This window comes from Phyllobates terribilis, unplaced genomic scaffold, assembly GCF_046119375.1.
Source record: "Phyllobates terribilis strain yellow unplaced genomic scaffold, ASM4611937v1 Scaffold_1__5_contigs__length_1240528914, whole genome shotgun sequence".
NCBI classification, from domain to species: domain Eukaryota; kingdom Metazoa; phylum Chordata; class Amphibia; order Anura; family Dendrobatidae; genus Phyllobates; species Phyllobates terribilis.
This window is the reverse complement of record NW_027362761.1, coordinates 664,985,605-665,003,534: the sequence shown is the minus strand read 5'-3', so window position 1 is coordinate 665,003,534 and position 17,930 is coordinate 664,985,605. Positions and strand designations below refer to the sequence as shown.

The 17,930-nt window shown below is 46.7% G+C and overlaps 1 protein-coding gene across 1 annotated transcript in view; it reads left to right on the top strand.

Moving 5' to 3' along the window:
- The window catches only part of CACNA1S (calcium voltage-gated channel subunit alpha1 S), a 1,485,309-nt gene that overhangs the window by 1,386,887 nt on the left and 80,492 nt on the right, over positions 1–17,930 (top strand). The window contains exon 40 of the mRNA XM_073685020.1: positions 17,345–17,544. Coding sequence (XP_073541121.1) covers positions 17,345–17,544 — 200 coding nt within the window. The remainder of the gene's footprint in view (positions 1–17,344; positions 17,545–17,930) is intronic.

Below are 17,930 nucleotides of genomic sequence, written 5' to 3'. Positions count from 1 at the left end.
CAGACTAAAGCACAGATTTCCACTGGTCTAATGTCCATTCCTTGTGTTCTTTAGCCCAAACAAGTCTCTTCTGCTTGTTGCCTGTGACTCGCCACCTGGGCCGTGGGGCACCCAGAACCGGGCTTCTATGTGATGCTGGGTGTAGTAGTGGCAACCCGATCCCGTGGCTCAGAGTGGTCAGACCAAATTGTGGCAGTTTATTTATCAGTGTTTTGAATGTCCGACTATGCGACCCGTGGATTGCGGTCAGAGATAACCGCCGCTGCGAGGCAGACCACTGAGGCTGGTGTTGGTGTGCAGCACAGGGGTAGGACAACTCCCCACAGGAAGAGTGTAGCCTCAAGGCAGTGTAGGTGAATGCTGGGGTTGATAGTGCAGGCCGCAATAGTAAGAGTTCAGAGTCCGCTTCAAACAGTCCAGGGTCTTTATTGCAGATGTTATTACTGACCCAACAGGCGTACCGGTTTAGGAATGGGCCTGGGTATCTGAGAACATTCGGGCGAGCCCCACTGGTCAGGGTGAGTGTGTAGGCCTACCGTTCTCTCTATGCTCTTGCTGACTATCCCCCTTTTCGTGGTGTAATAGCCCACGTCCCTGAGCTGGCCGTGTGCTTTGCCTGTATGGCTTGCGACTCGGGCCTTGGGTACCTTTTGCTTTCTCCTGCTGTACTGGTCCCTCTGTGTGGTGGAGCCTCCAGGCTTCTTAGGCCAAGGGACCTGAAATCCCTCGCAGGTTGGTTCTCTGCTGCTGGGCTTGCAACCCTGACAGCCTCGGACCCCAATGTCCGGTGGTGATTCTCTCAGCCAGGACCGGCTCTCATCGCCTCTGTCCCTGGCTCGCAGTCTCTCCTCTGCCTCACGGACTCCTCAGCTGCTGCTGACCTGTCCCTCTTCTCTGAGAACCCTTCTGGACACTTCAGAAGTGGGTTCTGGTCTCCCTAACCCTGCCCCAGTTCCAGCTTTTATAGGGGCAGCCTGCTCCCCCTACTGGCCTGGGACAGGAGGTGCTGCATGCTAATGGTCCCTGACCAGGGAACCACCCTCCTGCTCTCAGACACAGCCTTTAATATTTGTGGCATCCAGGCCTGGGGTGACACATTCCCCACTAGTAAAATTTAGTACTCCGGGGCTAAACAGGAAACACAAATAGAGGGTATAAACAATAACATAACATATTTACACATTTTGTACTTAAGGTCACGGCGCTTCCGTGACCGGGAGTCCATATCACCCAATTAGGTGAAGTTTTCCACAATGTGGGGACCTGTCCCTATAAACCCCTAGTTCCTGGCCTTGGGCGTGGAGGCAAGGGAAAAGCTAACTACTTTGGACCGCAAGGAGGCCACGCCGGACAGGTTTTTCTTCTGTGGCCATCTTCACAAGAGGGCACCACGTGCAACTATCTACAAGACAGTTCCGGCCATTCAGTGTCCATGACCTGTCAGTCCATTGAACTAGGAAAAACTGGAAAAACATTATTAATTATCAGGTAACAACCATAAAACATTAAATATTTACAGGTAAATGTAGACTTTGTACTTAGATCTTCCAGCGAGCTGGTACTTGACCCCTAGTGCTCCGGGTTGACCTGCATAACCCACTGTCTGGTGGTGGTCTAACCTGGCTTTCCCCACTATCATTTAGGGTACAGCTACTAGCTGGGTTTACAGGCAGGGCAGGCAGCTGTCTGCGGGTCCTTTGGCTTACCGCAGGCATGGCAGGCTCACTGTCACCAGAGGGTTGACTCTCCTGGGCTGCTGGCATGGGTTCTTCTGCCTCCGGGGCTGCTTGTTCCTCTTGTTCTTCCTGCTCTCCTGTAGGCTCTTGCTGGGTAGGCTGAAGGAAGTGTAGGACGGGTACCGCTATGGCATCGTTTATCCGAGTCCAGGACCGGGGGTACTCTCCGAGAACGGTGCTGACCATTTCTTCCTTGTCCTCTGCGGGTTCAAGGTCACCTTGATCGTCACTTGGACTCTGCAGTTGCTCGGGGCACTGTTTTAGGTGGTCTCTGGAGACAGTGCTAGTGGTTTCTCCTCCATCCTTGGTAATTACACATACTTTCGGGTTGTCGTGGTTGGACGGCACTACTGTGTACGGGTCGCTCTCCCACTGGTCATCTAGCTTGTGAAGCCTTCTCTTCCGCTTCAGGACCTGCTCACCAGGTTCCAGGGCCATGTTGGTTGAAGAGCCTCTCTTGTTTTTCTCTCGCTTGAGCCAGACTCCTCTCCACACTCTCCTGTACCTTCTTGTACTGTAGCCACCGTTCCGTATCCCAGTCCGCATCTGGGGAGGTGTCCTCAGTGTCAGGACTCCCATCTCCTGGTCCATAGGCAGATTACCTGGTCTTGCTCGCATCAGGTAAGCCGGGGTGCAGTTGGTAGCATTCACCGGGATATGGTTGTACAAGTCTATCAGGTCTGGCAGCTTCTCCGGCCACAGGCTGCGTTCTTCCAGGGGCAACGTCTTGAGGAGATCAATGACAATATTATTCATTTTCTCACACAGCCCATTGGTTTGCGGGTGGTAAGGCGTTGTCTGAATCTTCCTACAGCCGTAGAGGTTGCAGAACTCCTGGAAGACTTCCGCCTCAAACGCTGGACCTTGATCTGTCAAGACCTGTTCCGGATACCCGTGTGGATGGCAGAAGTGTTGTTGGAAGGCTCTGGCCGCTGTTTGGGCTGTCAAGTCTTTAACCAGGAAGACCACCAAGAACCGGGAGTAATGGTCCACAATCGTGAGGGAATAGATGTAGCCGGACCGGCTTGGAGCCAACTTCACATGGTCCAGAGCTACCAGCTCAAGAGGCTGCCTGGTGACGATGGGCCTCAAGGGTGTCTTCTGGCTGGTACGGTCGTTCCTTCTGAGGTGACATGGGCCGCAGTCCCTGCACCACTTCTCTATGGCCCCTCTCATACCGATCCAGTAGAACCGCTCTCTCAGTAGGAACTCCAGTTTCTTCCACCCGAAGTGTCCCACTCTGTCATGGTAAGCCTCCAGGACCATTGCTGCATCCCGTCTCGGGACCACTACCTGCCAGGTCAGCTCGTGCGTCCGGTGGTTGACAAGCCTTCTGCACAGCTTACCTTCATAGAGGAATAGCCTGCTTTTCTCCTTCCATAACTGCTTGGCTTCCTCTGGAGCATCCGGGCCAGGGCTAGCGTCTGCCTGGGTTAACAGGTCTTTCACCAGGCGAACTGCAGGGTCACTATCTTGCGTTTCAGCCCAGCTGTGGTGGGGTAAGGGGTTGAACATGACGGTGGTTAGGTCTTTGTCTCTTACCCGGTGAGAATACTGAGTGGCCCCATACTGGTGGAAAGCAGGGAGCTCTACTTCCTCCAGCTTTTCCGAGTCTTCTTCTCCTTCGGGTAGGTGGGGCATTCTTGATAGGGCGTCTGCATTGGCGTTGGTTCTGCCTGCCCGGTATTTGATTGTGAAGTCATAATTTGATAGCCGTTCCATCCACCCCTGTTCTAGGGCACCAAGTCTTGCATTGTCCAGGTGTGTCAACGGGTTGTTGTCCGTGTACACAGTGAACTTTGCAGAGGCCAGGGAATGTTTCAACTGTTCTGTGACGGCCCACACCACTGCCAAGAATTCTAGCTTGAAGGAGCTATAATTCTCCAGGTTTCTCTCGGTGGGCCTCAGCTTCCGGCTGGCGTACGCGATCACCGTTTCTCTGCCCTGTTGGTTTTGCGACAGTACGGCTCCCAGCCCCACATTACTGGTGTCTGTGTGGAGGATAAAAGGCTGGCCATAATCGGGGTAGGCCAGGATCTCATCCCCCGGTGAGAACCATCTTCAACTGGCGGAAGGACTCCTCTTCCAACTTGTCCCACTTGAAGGGTGGCTTTTGACTTCTGGATTTAGATTGACCTATTAGGAGGTCCTGCATTGGAGCCGCCATCTTTGTGAACCCGGGGATGAACCTTCGGTAGTAGCCTACCAACCCGAGGACCTGCCTCACTTCTTTGATGTTTGAAGGGCTTGGCCAGCTCTTGATTACTGTGACCTTGTCGGGGTCAGGGACTACTCCTTCTGCATTCACCACGTGCCCCAGGTACTGTACCTTCGGCTTTAACAGATGGCACTTGGAGGGTTTAACTTTCATGCCATAGCCTGCCAGGGCTTCGAACACCTATGCCAGGTGTTTTAGATGGTCCTCGTAGGTCTTCGAATAGACGATCACGTCGCCCAGGTAAAGTAGGACCGTCTCGAAGTTTTGGTGCCCTAGACAGCATTCCATCAGCCTCTGAAAGGTCCCGGGTGCGTTGCAGAGCCCGAATGGCATACAGTTGAATTCACTTAATCCCATCGGGGTGGTGAACGCGGTCTTCTCCTTGTCAGCCTTTGCCACAGGAACCTGCCAGTACCTGCTAGTAAGGTCCAAAGTAGAAAAGAAATTAGCTGATTTTAGTGCGGCTAAAGACTTCTCTATCCTAGGTAACGGGTACGCGTCTTTATGGGTGATAAGATTGATTTGTCTATAGTCCACGCACATTCTCATGGTACCATCTTTCTTTTTTACCAGAACCAAGGGGGCTGCCCAGGGGCTACAGCTGTCTCTAGTGACCCCGGCTTCTTTCATTTCTCTCAGCATGCCCTTTGCGTTCTGATAATGTGCAGGGGGTACATGTCTGTATCTCTCTTTTATTGGTGGGTGGCTCCTCATGGGGATGTGGTGTTCTACCTCTTTCACCCTGCCGAATTCTAGCGGGTGCTTACTAAAGATTCTCTCGTACTCCTGAACCACCCGGTAGACTCCTTGTTTTTGGTGCAAGGGAGTGGAGTCAGCACCCACGTGGAGTTTCTAGCACCAGTCCTCCTTAGGTTTCTGGGAGCCATTACCCTCCACCGGGGGAGATGGAGGCAAGGGTTCTACAACCCTGAGAGCATTGTGTTTGACGGCAAAAAATTTGGCTAGTGTAGCGTACCGGGGCAAGTATACTTCCCTTTCCCCAATGTATAAGATCCGGACGGGCACCCTTCCATGGCGGACATCAACCACCCCCCGGGCTGTCAAAATGGTGGGCCTGCTGTCTGAGTACACGGGTTCTACCATGGCTTGGTAGTCTCTCCCTCTTAACCCGATTGCAGTCCGACACCAGATCATCATCTCACTTTTGGGAGGCATGACAATGGGGAACGGGTCGCTCATCCTCACGCTACCGATCTCAACACCAGAAAGTTCTACCTGTTGCCGTCTCATCAGGGCTCTTATCTCCTTCTGGAGGACCCTCTGTTGGCTGGAGCTCGCATTCATCGCCACCTGCTGCAAAATTACGATCACTTCTGAAAGACAATTTTCAATGACGTTAGTACCCAAGATTATTTTAGGGTGACTTTCTCGACGGTCAATGTCCACAATGATCACTCCCTGTGCCGGCAGTTCAACTTTACCAATCTTAATGGTCATCTCTCTGAACCTCACCTGCGGCACGGTAGTAGGTAGTCACCGGAAATGGTTTTCACTTCACAGGTGTGCCCTGTCAGGTTTAATAAGTGGGATTTCTTGCCTTATAAATGGGGTTGGGACCATCAGTTGTGTTGTGCAGAAGTCAGGTGGATACACAGCTGATAGTCCTACTGAATAGACTGTTAGAATTTGTATTATGGCAAGAAAAAAGCAGCTAAGTAAAGAAAAACGAGTGGCCAACATTACTTTATGAAATGATGGTCAGTCTGTCCGAAAAATTGGGCAAACTTTGAATGTGTCCCCAAATGCAGTTGCAAAAACCATCAAGCGCTACAAATAAACTTGCTCACATGAGGACCGCCTCAGGAAAGGAAGACCAAGAGTCACCTCTGTTTCTGAGGATAAGTTTATACGAGTCACCAGCCTCAGAAATCGCAGGTTAACTGCGGCTCAAATTAGAGACCAGGTCAATGCCACACAGAGTTCTAGCAGCGGACACATCTCTTCAACAACTCTTAAGAGGAGACTTTGTGCAGCAGGCCTTCATGGTAAAATAGCTGGTAGGAAACCACTGCTAAGGACAGGGAACAAGCAGAGGAGACTTGTTTGGGCTAAAGAACACAAGAAATGGACATTAGACCAGTGGAAATCTGTGCTTTAGTCTGATGAGTCCAAATTTGAGATCTTTGGTTCCAACCACCGTGTCTTTGTGCGATGCAGAAAAGGTGAACGGATGGACTCTACATGCCTGGTTCCCACCGTGAAGCATGGAGGAGGAGGTGTGATGGTGTGGGGGTGCTTTGCTGGTGACACTGTTGGTGATTTATTCAAAATTGAAGGCATATTGAACCAGCATGGCTACCACAGCATCTTGCAGCGGCATGCTATTCCATCCAGTTTGCGTTTAGTTGGACCATCATTTATTTTTCAACAGGACAATGACCCCAAACACACCTCCAGGCTGTGTAAGGGCTATTTGACCAAGAGGGAGAGTGATGGGGTGCTACGCCAGATGACCTGGCCTCCACAGTCACCAGACCTGAACCCAATTGAGATGGTTTGGGGTGAGCTGGACCGCAGAGTGAAGGCAAAAGGGCCAACAAGTGCTAAGCATCTCTGGAACTCCTTCAAGATTGTTGGAAGACCATTTCCGGTGACTACCTCTTGAAGCTCATCAAGAGAATGCCAAGAGTGTGCAAAGCAGTCATCAAAGCAAAAGGTGGCTACTTTGAAGAACCTAGAATATAAGACATATTTTCAGTTGTTTCACACTTTTTTGTTAAGTATATAATTCCACATGTGTTAATTCATAGTTTTGATGCCTTCAGTGTGAATGTACAATTTTCATAGTTATGAAAATACAGAAAAATCTTTAAATGAGAAGGTGTATCCAAACTTTTGGTCTGTACTGTATATATATATACGCACAGCTCAAAAAAATAAAGTGAACACTCAAATAACACATCCTAGATCTGAATGAATGAAATATTCTCATTGAATACTTTGTTCTGTACAAAGTTGAATGTACTGACAACAAAATCACACAAAACTCATCAATGGAAATCAAATTTATTAACCAATGGAGGCCTGGATTTGGAGTCACCCCCAAAATTAAAGTGGAAAAACACACTGCAGGCTGATCCAACTTTGATGTAATGTGCTTAAAACAAGTCAAAATGAGGCTTAGTATTGTGTGTTGCGTCCCCGTCCTGTATGACCTCCTTACAACGCCTGGGCATGCTCCTGATGAGGTTGCGGATGGTCTCCTGTGGGATCTCCTCCCAGACCTGGACTAAAGCATCCACCAACTCCTGGACAGTCTGTGGTGCAACGTGACGTTGGTGGATGGAGCGAGACATGATTTCCCAGATGTGCTCAATCGGACTCATGTCTGGGGAACGGGCGGGCCAGTCCATAGCTTCAATTCCCTCATCTTGCAGGAACTGCTGACACACTCCAGCCACATGAGGTCTGGCATTGTCCTGCATTATGAGGAACCCAGGGCCAACCGCACCAGTATATGGTCTCACAAGGGGTCTGAGGATCTCCTCTCGGTACCTAATGGCAGTCCGGCTACCTCTGGCGCGCACATGGAGGGCTGTGCGGCCTCCAAAGAAATGCCACCCCACACCATTACTGACCCACTGCCAAACCGGTCATGCTGAAGGATGTTGCTGGCAGCAGATCGCTCTCCACGGCGTTTCCAGACTCAAGTCTGTCACATGTGCTCAGTGTGAACCTGCTTTCATCTGTGAAGAGCACAGGGCGCCAGTGACGACTTTGCCAATCCTGGTGTTCTGTGGCAAATGCCAAGCGTCCTGCACGGTGTTGGGCTGTGAGCACAACTCCCATCTGTGGACGTTGGGCCCTCATACCACCCTCATGGAGTCGGTTTCTAACCGTTTGTGCAGACACCTGAACATTTGTGGCCTTCTGGAGGTCATTTTGCAGGGCTCTTGCAGTACTCCTCCTGTTACTCCTTGTACAAAGGAGGAGGTAACGGTTCTGCTGCTGGGTTGTTGCCCTCCTATGGCTCCCTCCACATCACCTGGTATCAGCTCCTTGCTCTGGACACTGTGCTGACAGACACAGCTACCCTTCTTGCCACAGCTCGCACTGATGTGCCATCCTGGATGAACTGCACTACCTGAGCAACTTCTGTGGGTTGTACTGTAGACACCCCTCATGCTACTGTACCTCTAGGGGTGAGAGCAATGGCAAAATGAATAAGTGACCAAAACAACAGCCAAAAAGGATGAGAACAGAGAAATGGTCTGTGGTCACCACCTGCAGAATCACTCCTTTATAGGGGGTATCTTGCTAATTGCCTAGCATTTCTACCAGTTGTCTGTTCCATTTGCACAACAGCAGGAGAAATTGATTCACAATCAGTGTTGCTTCATAACTGGACAGGTAGATTTCACAGAAGTCTTATTGACTTGGAGTTGCATTGTGTTGTTTAAGTGTTCCCTTTATTTTTTTGAGCAGTGTATATATATGTATGTACAAAATGGCTATTAACCTTCACCATGTAATATTCTACAAAATGGCTATTAACCTTCACCATGTAATATTTTACAAAATGGCTATTAACCTTCACCATGTAATATTCTATGCAAAAACTATTTTGTGACAAAGAGGAAAGCCTTCCATCATCAGAAATATAAGGGAGGAACCTAGCACGGTGCTGTCATGGTTCTGGAAAATCAATCTACCTGTAAGCAATTATCATCTTTCTCCTTCATCATGACAGCACTGTACAGAGAGATTAAAATAGAAAAAATCCCTAGGGAGGGACCACCGCTGAAAGAATCTTTCTCCCAAAGGAAAGATCAGAGAGCCCTAGATCCAACATGTAGTGCTTAAATAAGGTGGAAGGTTATGATCAGACTGCTGCCTTGCAGATTTGATCAATTGAGGCATTAGATCTTACAGCCCAAGAGGTAGCTATGGCCGTCGTAGTGTGTGCTCTAATTCCCGGAGGGGGATCTCGGTCAGAGGAAGAATAGGCAAAGGTTATGTCCATCCTAACCCATCTAGCGATCGTGAACTTAGTGGCCCCTTTACTCCTATTTGGTCCATGAAAAAGAATAAACATGGCTGGGGACTTCCTCCGGTCTCTAAGGCATCTTAGAATACACCTTCAAACATCCAGGGAGTGAAACACTATTTCCCCATGGGGTTTTGGTTTATCACAAAATGAAGAAAGAACTATTTCCTGACTTCTGTAAAATCTAGAGAATGCCGGATCCAGCCTCAATATCATCCTGTCTTCCAAGATCTTTGTTCAAGGGGGTGTCAGGGACTCACAGAGACGGCACCGGGGATTTCATACAATATCTCACCGTTGCCGTCACTCTGTCAGGATTTCGTCAGGGATCTGTGAGCACACGGTCCCCACTACTCACTATGTAGGTATCGGCAAGAGACCAGGGAGCGCACGGCGTCACACCTCCAGATTCCAACGCATGGAATATGTGTATACGCCCCCATACGGTCACTGTCAGCTTCACGATAGCCCAGTTATTAATATTATTCGCTGCCACCACCATCCAGATTTGAAATATAATACAGGCCTGGGAAGATGCCTGCGTTCTGGTAGCATATGACTTCGGGGGAGGGAACAATTACAGAACTAAAGAAACAGAACTATTACATTTTATATTTAATCCAAAAGGGAGGCAGTGTTTAGGAAAAATATACAAGGATTTTATAAAGGGGACAATTACAATACAGAATAGACAGTTACACAAAATAAAACAGAAATAAAGAAGACTTACTATATGATCACTGAGACGATTCAATATAGGTGGAGGAGGGGCTCCATGATTTGATTAAACTGTTATCGAACAGGATCTGTTACTTATAGTACCTATACCCCCTGGCAAAGAATATGGATCATTCTTCAGTCGGCTCTTTTATGCCAAATAGGGGACCTACCCACACGCCCCTTATGCCGACATCATGTGGGCTGGGCCCTACCCTTCATGTTTTTATTAAAAACGCTAATTTCTGTGATAACTCATCCCTGGTTGCTCGCAGAAGCTTGCAAGTGAAACTATATTTTCCATTATGAATTTACCTTCATTTAGAGACCACACATGGCGTAGTTGTGATCTGCTATTTTGTTACTTTTGCGCCACAGCTCCCTGGAGGGGATTACAGCTGCGAAAAAATAAGCATCTTTTTCCTTGGCTGACCCTGCCACTAAAAATATGGGTCCCATTATTATCAGAATTATGGAACTTCAGTTATTCCATATTTCATATCGGCTCTGGTCGGACTGGGGCTTTGGCTAAAACTCCCTTTGACGTCCCGGGAATCAAGTTTCAACAGTTACGTGCAAATTGATCGCAAGCCTGTGTCTAATCATCCCCTGTTTCTGCCAGGGAGAAAGACCCTCGCATTTTAATTAGGTTATAGCTTTACAAGTCACTTCTAATGTAGGTGATAATTTGCAGAGAGACAGATGCTGGACTGTCAGCTCTTCTCTTGTGACAGATGAGGTATAAGGGAGGGGTGAGAGGGGCTTCAGAGTTTTGGGAGAAATTGTTAATATTTTCTCAATATTTCCCTGACAGGGGGGTTGATCAAAATAGCCTATAACTCACTTACCCGCCTGGCTTAGGTTAGTGCCACCAGAAGTATTGTTTTTAGTGTAAGCACCCTAATAGTATTAGGTGATAAAGGTTTGAAAGGGGCTTTTGTAAGATCATTTAAAACTAAATTCAGATCCCAGGGGGCAACCCACGGACTGGCTACTTGTCTAGATTAAAAGGATGCCTTAATAAACCTATGTACCCATGGCTGATCAGCAATTTTGTGGTCAAACAATGCTCCTAAGGCTGGTACTTGAACTTTTAAAGAGCTAGTGGAGAGGCCTCTCTCTAGCCCTTTCTGGAAGAATTCTAATACTTCTGAAATGGAAACTAGTTGATTTTGGGTGGTCATGACCTGACCAGAAAATTCTAAAAACTTATTCCAGATTTTTTTGTATTTAAGGGAGGTAACTTTCTTTCTACTCAACAGGAGAGTGGAAATTAAATTCTGCAAGAACCCCCTGGCTGTTAACAATCACCTTTCAAGTTCCAGGCCATCAGATGTAAGCTGGGAACGTGAGAGTGGGTCACTGGACCCTGGGACAGGCATTCTGGAACGTTGAGTAGAATACAAGGGTCCGAGACTGACATGACGCTTAGCCAGGTATATCAGGCCCTTTCCGGCCAGAAGGGGGCAATTAATATTACTCTGGCTTTGTCTTCACAGATTATTTTCAATACTATCCGGATTTGGGGAAAGGGTGGAAAGGCATAAGTCAACTGAAAATCCCATTACTGTAGAAGTGCGTCTACCCCATTTGGGAACTCACTTGGGTTTAGTGAAAAAAAATGTTCTACCTGGCGATTTCTTCTGGTAGCAAATAAATTTACTTCCGGAAGACCCCATGCTAAACAAATTTGCTCGAAAATTTTCCAGTTTATGGCCCATTCCCCTTGACTTAGCAAATAGCGACTTAGGTAGTCGGCAATTATATTTTCTGATCCCTTTAAATGTCGGCCCAATAGAAATAAAAAATGTAATTTTACAAAAAATTCTTTCTACCTCTGACATTAATGTACCTGATCTGGTTTCCCATTGGTAATTCAAATAGGTCACTGCTGTTGTGTTGTCTGATAGAATTACACATTCCTTCCTGTACTCCATTTCAAGGTTTCCTGTAAGGCCTTTCTGACTGTGGTCAGTTCTTTAAGGCTGGAGGACTTACTTTTATTCCGGAATCCCATAGTCCTTGAAAACAAAACCTCTCTAGGCGGGCACCCCAATCTACTGGACTTGCATCCGTGGTAATTACCATTGGTTCCAGTATTATTCAAGGAACCCCTTTTAAGAGGTTTTCTGTGTCCATCCAACACCTTAGTGAGTCTGGAACGCTATAGACAGTTGAAATTTGTTATCTAACTGATCTATCATGGGCTGTATTGCCATGATCTATCACTGTAGATTTCTTGTGTGGAACTGAGCCCACTGAACTGCTGGAATCGTGGCCATTAGGGATCCTAGTGAAGACATGGCTTCTCTTCCTGAGATGACATATTCTTGTTGAACTTAGGATTTTTTGTCTGAACTTTTGAATCTTCTCTGATGGGAGAAAACATCGCTGATAAATAGCGTCTAGGCAGACGCCCCAAAAAACTTGAACCTGAAGTGGCTCCCGTCTTGGCTTTTCTTTGTTCTCTATTCACCCTTACCTTGTCAGGATGGATAAAATTTGTTTGACTGCTATTGAAAAGGCTTTTTCTGAGTCTCCTTTGATTAGAAAGTCATCTAGATATGGCTCTATTAAGATGTCTCTCTTCCTTATATAAGATGTCATCTCAACCACTGTCTTGGTAAAGATTCTGGGTGCCAGAGACACCTCAAAGGGTAGGCACTGATATTGCAGTTGCAGAAAGTCACCTTGGAATTCTACTGCCACTCAGATATTTTTTGTGGTCTGAGTGGATCAGAATGTGAAAATACGCATCTTTTAAGCTTAATACATCCATGAAACAAAAAGGGAGCATAAGCTTCACTGTAGATTAACAATTTGGGGCTTTTAAATTAATTATGGTTCTGTAGGAATCATCTGGTTTTCTTATTAGAAATAGATTGCTGTAAAACTCTTGTCCTTCTTCTGGTTCTGGCACTCTGACTAACACCTGTTTCTTTATTAATTGTAAGACCTCTTTTTCACACTTTACAGTAGGGAAACTACCATAAAACTACCAGAGTTTCAATCATCGGTGTGGGGGAAAAGAAGAAAAATTCAGTCTGATGCCCCTGGAAAGAGTATTCACTATCCATCAGGTAGTGTGAAGTAAAGCCCATTGATAAAAAAACATTTTTAATTCCCCCCACTGGAAGTCTGGCATTATCGTTGTTTGGGTCGTCCTCCTTTATAGGTGCTAGATTTATTAAATAGGAATCCCTTAGTTTGACCCTTCTCTCTTCCCCAGGGCTGTCCACCCCTTCAACTATCTTCTCTCAGGCTTCTCCCTCTTCCTCTGGTTGCTGACCCACGAAAGGTCTATATTTCTGAAGAGGAGGTGGAAAATTCCTCTTTTATCTGCCACCTTTTCTAGTATCTCATCTAAGACTGTACCAAATAGTCACCCTCGCAAGGAATCTCACATAGTTTCATTTTGAATTAAAAGTCTGCTGACCATTTTTTAAGCCAGAGGGCTCTGCGTGCAGAGTTTGAAAGACCACAGCTGGGGGGAGCAAACCTAACACTATCCACTGATGCATCCTCAAGGAACTCAGCTGCTTTCTGAACAGTGGGTAATGTACATAAAAGTTGTTCTCTGGGACATTTGTTCCTTATCTGGGACTCCAGCTCCTGAAGCCATTTAACCTGGGATCTGGCAAGTGGCCGCCATACTTGGCTTAAATGAACCGGGTGCCACCTCCCATGTTCCCCTGCGAATATGTCAGCTTTCCTATTTAATGGATCTTTTAGAGACCCTAAATCCTCAAAGGAAAGGACCACATTTATTATTATAAACCCTTGCAATGGCAACATCAATTTTGGGGGATTTTTCCCACATCTCACTCAGATTTTCCTCAAATGAGTATTTCCTTTAAAGGGTACTAGGAATCGTAACCTTCTTTACAGGTCTCTTCCATTCTTTTTTGATCAGGGAAAGTAAATTCTTATGAACTGGAAGCACCCGATTTTTGCATTCCTCCAGGTTACAAAACATGAAATCTTGCACAGATCTACGCTCTTTCAGAGTCTCTAATCACATATAAAAAAGAGGAGGAAAACTCAGCATATCATTGCAAAAAAAGTATCTTTATTAAACATATGTAAAGAGGTAAATATTAAGACCAGACAAATTGTAGGTAAAAGGTAACTGAGTAGGAACATACTAGTACTCCAATATATGCACTAATAGGACAGGGGTTATAGCCCTTGGTAAAATTGCACACTAGCCCAAAATAGAACATAAAACATAAATAGTGGAAACCATAAATGTGCTATATATAATGCAAGTGTGGCACCCCAGGGGTCTGGTTTCCACAGTAACAGCCATGTTATGTCTGAGAGCAGGTGGGAGGTCTCTTGGTCAGGGATCCTATGCATGCCACACCTCCTGCCCAGTCCTGGGAGGGGAAGAACTTCCCCTATATAAACCTAGGGCTGAGGCAGGGTTAGTGAGTAGAGAAGAAGCAGAGAAAAGAAGCAAATATAGGAAGAAACAACAGGAGCTCTGTGGGAGCAGTGTTACAAGGAGTCAGGGGCTGGCAGCTGCAGAGCTCGCCCTGACTGAGAAGTTATCACCGGACCCGGAGTCCGAGGCTGTGGGGACTAACTCCTATCCAGCAGCAGAAACCGACCGGCAGGGGATTGCAGGTCCTCTGGCCCAGAAACCCGAAGGCACGGTCACACGCGTGGAGCGGAAGCTACTAGAAGGCCCCGAGTCACCGGCCATACGGGTGAGCACCACACGGTACACTCAGGGACGTGGGCTACTTATACCCGCCTCTAGCAAGGTAGCCAGAAGAGTATCGTTAGTTTGGGAGGCCTACAACTCCGCCTGGCCAGGGGAGATCCCATCTGCTCAAGGACTGACCAGGCCCCAATCGCTAGCCAGTACTCCGGGAGGGTCTATCTTTGTCACCAGTAAAGACCCTGAACTACACAGTACCGTCTCCGAGTGGTTCCTGCTACCCCCATCATCCACGTCGGCTGCCCTGAGGCCATACCCCTCCCGTTGGGGGTTATACTATCACGCTGCACAATCCTACCACCGGCCTCAGCGGTCTGCCCTGCAGCAGCAGCTCCCTGGCTGCACTCAACGGGTGGCGTAGTCGTCCAACATCTACCGCTAAAACAGCGCCACTTAGTCTGACTCCCTGGGCACGGACCGGATCACCGCCACAAGACTACAACCCTCAACAGATCCGGCTCCGGGTAAGCTCCCGCGTGCGCAACGCAGCGCGACACTGGCCTAGGGGCGCGTCACAAGCATTCCAATGATGTCAGGTAAAAGGGTACTCTTAATGTGGCAGAGCAAGGTATTGCCATATATCAAGGGGGCGCACCAACATTTACCAAATATCAGGGCAAAATTTATAAAGAGGAGTATGTTACCTGTAGAAGAATTTCCCAGTCACGGTGGAAGGGAGAGGGAGAGAAGAAAGGGTCGTGATAACACGGAGCCCGAGGCGCGTTTCGCGGTAAAACCGCTTTCTCAAGGGTGGGTAATGGATGTATGGCGCCCCCAAGGCATATATATATGTCCATATCCCTTTGATATTAATGAAACTAGATGCAGCTGTGATGCAGGATGCGCACCCGGAAGTGGCCAGCTAAACCGGGGGCATGTCCCGCAAGTCACATGACGTGAGATGAAACTGATAACGGCGCATGCGTGCGGGCGAGAGGGGCGCGCCGCGCGCGACCCGGCCGTCAAGCCGCTACTGCGCACGCGCGGCCCAAAAAGCTTCGCGCAAGCGCAGAGAGGCATAAAGACCACCAGGCGAGCACGCGATGCAATCCCCCACACCACACACGCATGCGCACATCACGTCAGTGAATAGTACCGCCAAACTACAGATATGAGAAGGAAAAAACGGGAACAAAGAGCACCCACGGAAAAATATGACAACACAACAATACAGGGATATATAACAGTAATAATGCAGATGCTACTACTAAAATAATATAGATCAGCCATGTTCAGCAGCATCATCCTGGCAAAGATGTGTAGTCTGATTCGTAGTGCTCTCACAAGGACTTATTTCCCATAATTAATGCAGTCATAGAGTTCGCCAAATCAAATAGGATTGGGGGAGCAGCCAAAACTATATACTCCTAAAACCAAAAACACAAATAGAAAGGCCACAATTAAAATCAGTTAAAAACAATAAAATAGATAACTAACCACCCAATGTATACATATATGAGGAGAGTATATAACCCCAAATCAGAGATGCAGGGATTGTGGCTATAAGAATGGAGAGAAGCTCAGAGATTCATTTAAGCCGTAAGGGGTCATAGTGTTTAATCGTACGATCCATTGAGACTCTTTCTGAGCCAATAGCTTTTTAGCATTGCCACCCCGTATCCCCATGTGTATTGCGTCAATACCACGTACCATGAAAGAACGGGGATTACAGTTATGTTTCAATTTAAAATGCCGTGGTATTGTTTTTAACTGAGCTAAATCGCTCACCGAGGTGGCTGCTGCAATGTCACGAATGTGCTCACGTGTGCGGACCCATAATTCCCTTGTGGGTAAACCAACATAGATCATGGGGCAGCTACACGTGGCATAGTAGATAATGTTGGATGTACCACAGGAGATATGGTGTCTGATGTCAAATGTTCTGCGGCCATCAGCTGAACAAAAGCTGGTGCACCGCAAAACATTTGGACAGGCCACACAGTGTCCACATTTGTAGTTACCTCTCATAGGGCCACCAGTGCCAAAGGGTCGTATTACCAGTGCAACATAATGGCTCTTGGTCAATATATCACCAAGATTCCGGCACCTCCTTGGTGTCATTGATGGAAAAGACCCCAGGTGTTCCCTCAGGGGGGGCTCCACCATCAAGATACTCCAATATTTTTGGAGGACGGCTCTCATGCTATCCCAGTCGTGGTTATAGGTGGAGATGTATGGTGCTTTCATGGTGAAAGGAAAAAAAAAACAGATCCCACATATAACATCTGAGTGGCATGCTATTTTTATACATTTCTATTATAAAACTTGGAAACTATTTGATCATGTACATTTTTTAGTGTAAATATATGAAAACGGATCAAACATTTATGTAACAAACGGACACATGGGTTGCACATGGATGAAAAACAGATGAAAATTAGTAGAAAATAGTCTGATCCTCTGGCACGATTCATTAGGCATTGATCTATGGCAGACCCAGAAGCTTGTTTTATGCCTCCAGTTGCCATAGCAATCATCGGCTCCCCACAATTGCATTGCTGAGAGTCAATGTAGTGGCAAAGGCAGCAATCTCCATCTGCCAAAATTAAATGCCATGGTCACTATTGACCGTGGAATGTAAGAAATTAACTGACCTGATCTGCAGCACACTCTGACACTGCTCTCTCCCTGCTGCTGCTAACATTAAGGAGTAAACATCCCAACAAGGGCCCTGGGATCGTGATTCTAGGTGAAGATACACTCTCTTTTCCTGGCTTTGTGGAAATCCACAGAAAGGCAATACTGTGACAGGAAAGTGTTAAGGATACAAATGACTTGTAATAGCTATGCCTTATAAAACAGAAGAAAGTATTTCCCTTATTTATTTCTGTATCAAATTAATTAAAAATGTACATTATTATGCTTTGGTGCATTCTGATATTTATCATATATAATTTTGTTTGGCTTAATTTCTTTTATTGTAAAATTTTGTATTCCAGAGGACGGGTGGACTGTTTGGGCAAGAAGACAGTTTTCACACTGAGCTTGTCAGCCCTATGCACACAACTATCACCAGCCAGCGACCTCTACGTTTTTCTGAAGCTAGTGATGACCTAGAGTCTCCCGTTTTTCTACCAGATCCTGTATTTTTCCCACCACCAAGGAAAAACCACAACACAAATAATAGCAAAATAGTAAGGCAAGTACTAGTGTTTCATAGTTTGGTGTAAATAATACCTATCCTTTGTTATTCAGTGGTGCGAGAATAAGTCAAAAGGTAACTGTCAGTAAAAAACAAAAATTACACACAGTTATATGAAAAAGTTTGGGCACCCCTATTAATCTTAAGCTTAATGTTTTATAAAAATTGGTGTTTTTTTAACAGCTATTTCAGTTTGATATATGTAATAACTGTTGGACACTGTAATGTTTCTGCCTTGAAATGAGGTTTATTGTACTAACATAAAATGTGCAATCTGCATTCAAACAAAATTTGACAGGTGCATAAGTATGGGCACCTCACCAGAAAAGTGACATTAATATTTAGTAGATCCTCCTTTTGCAAAAATAACAGCCTCTAGTCGC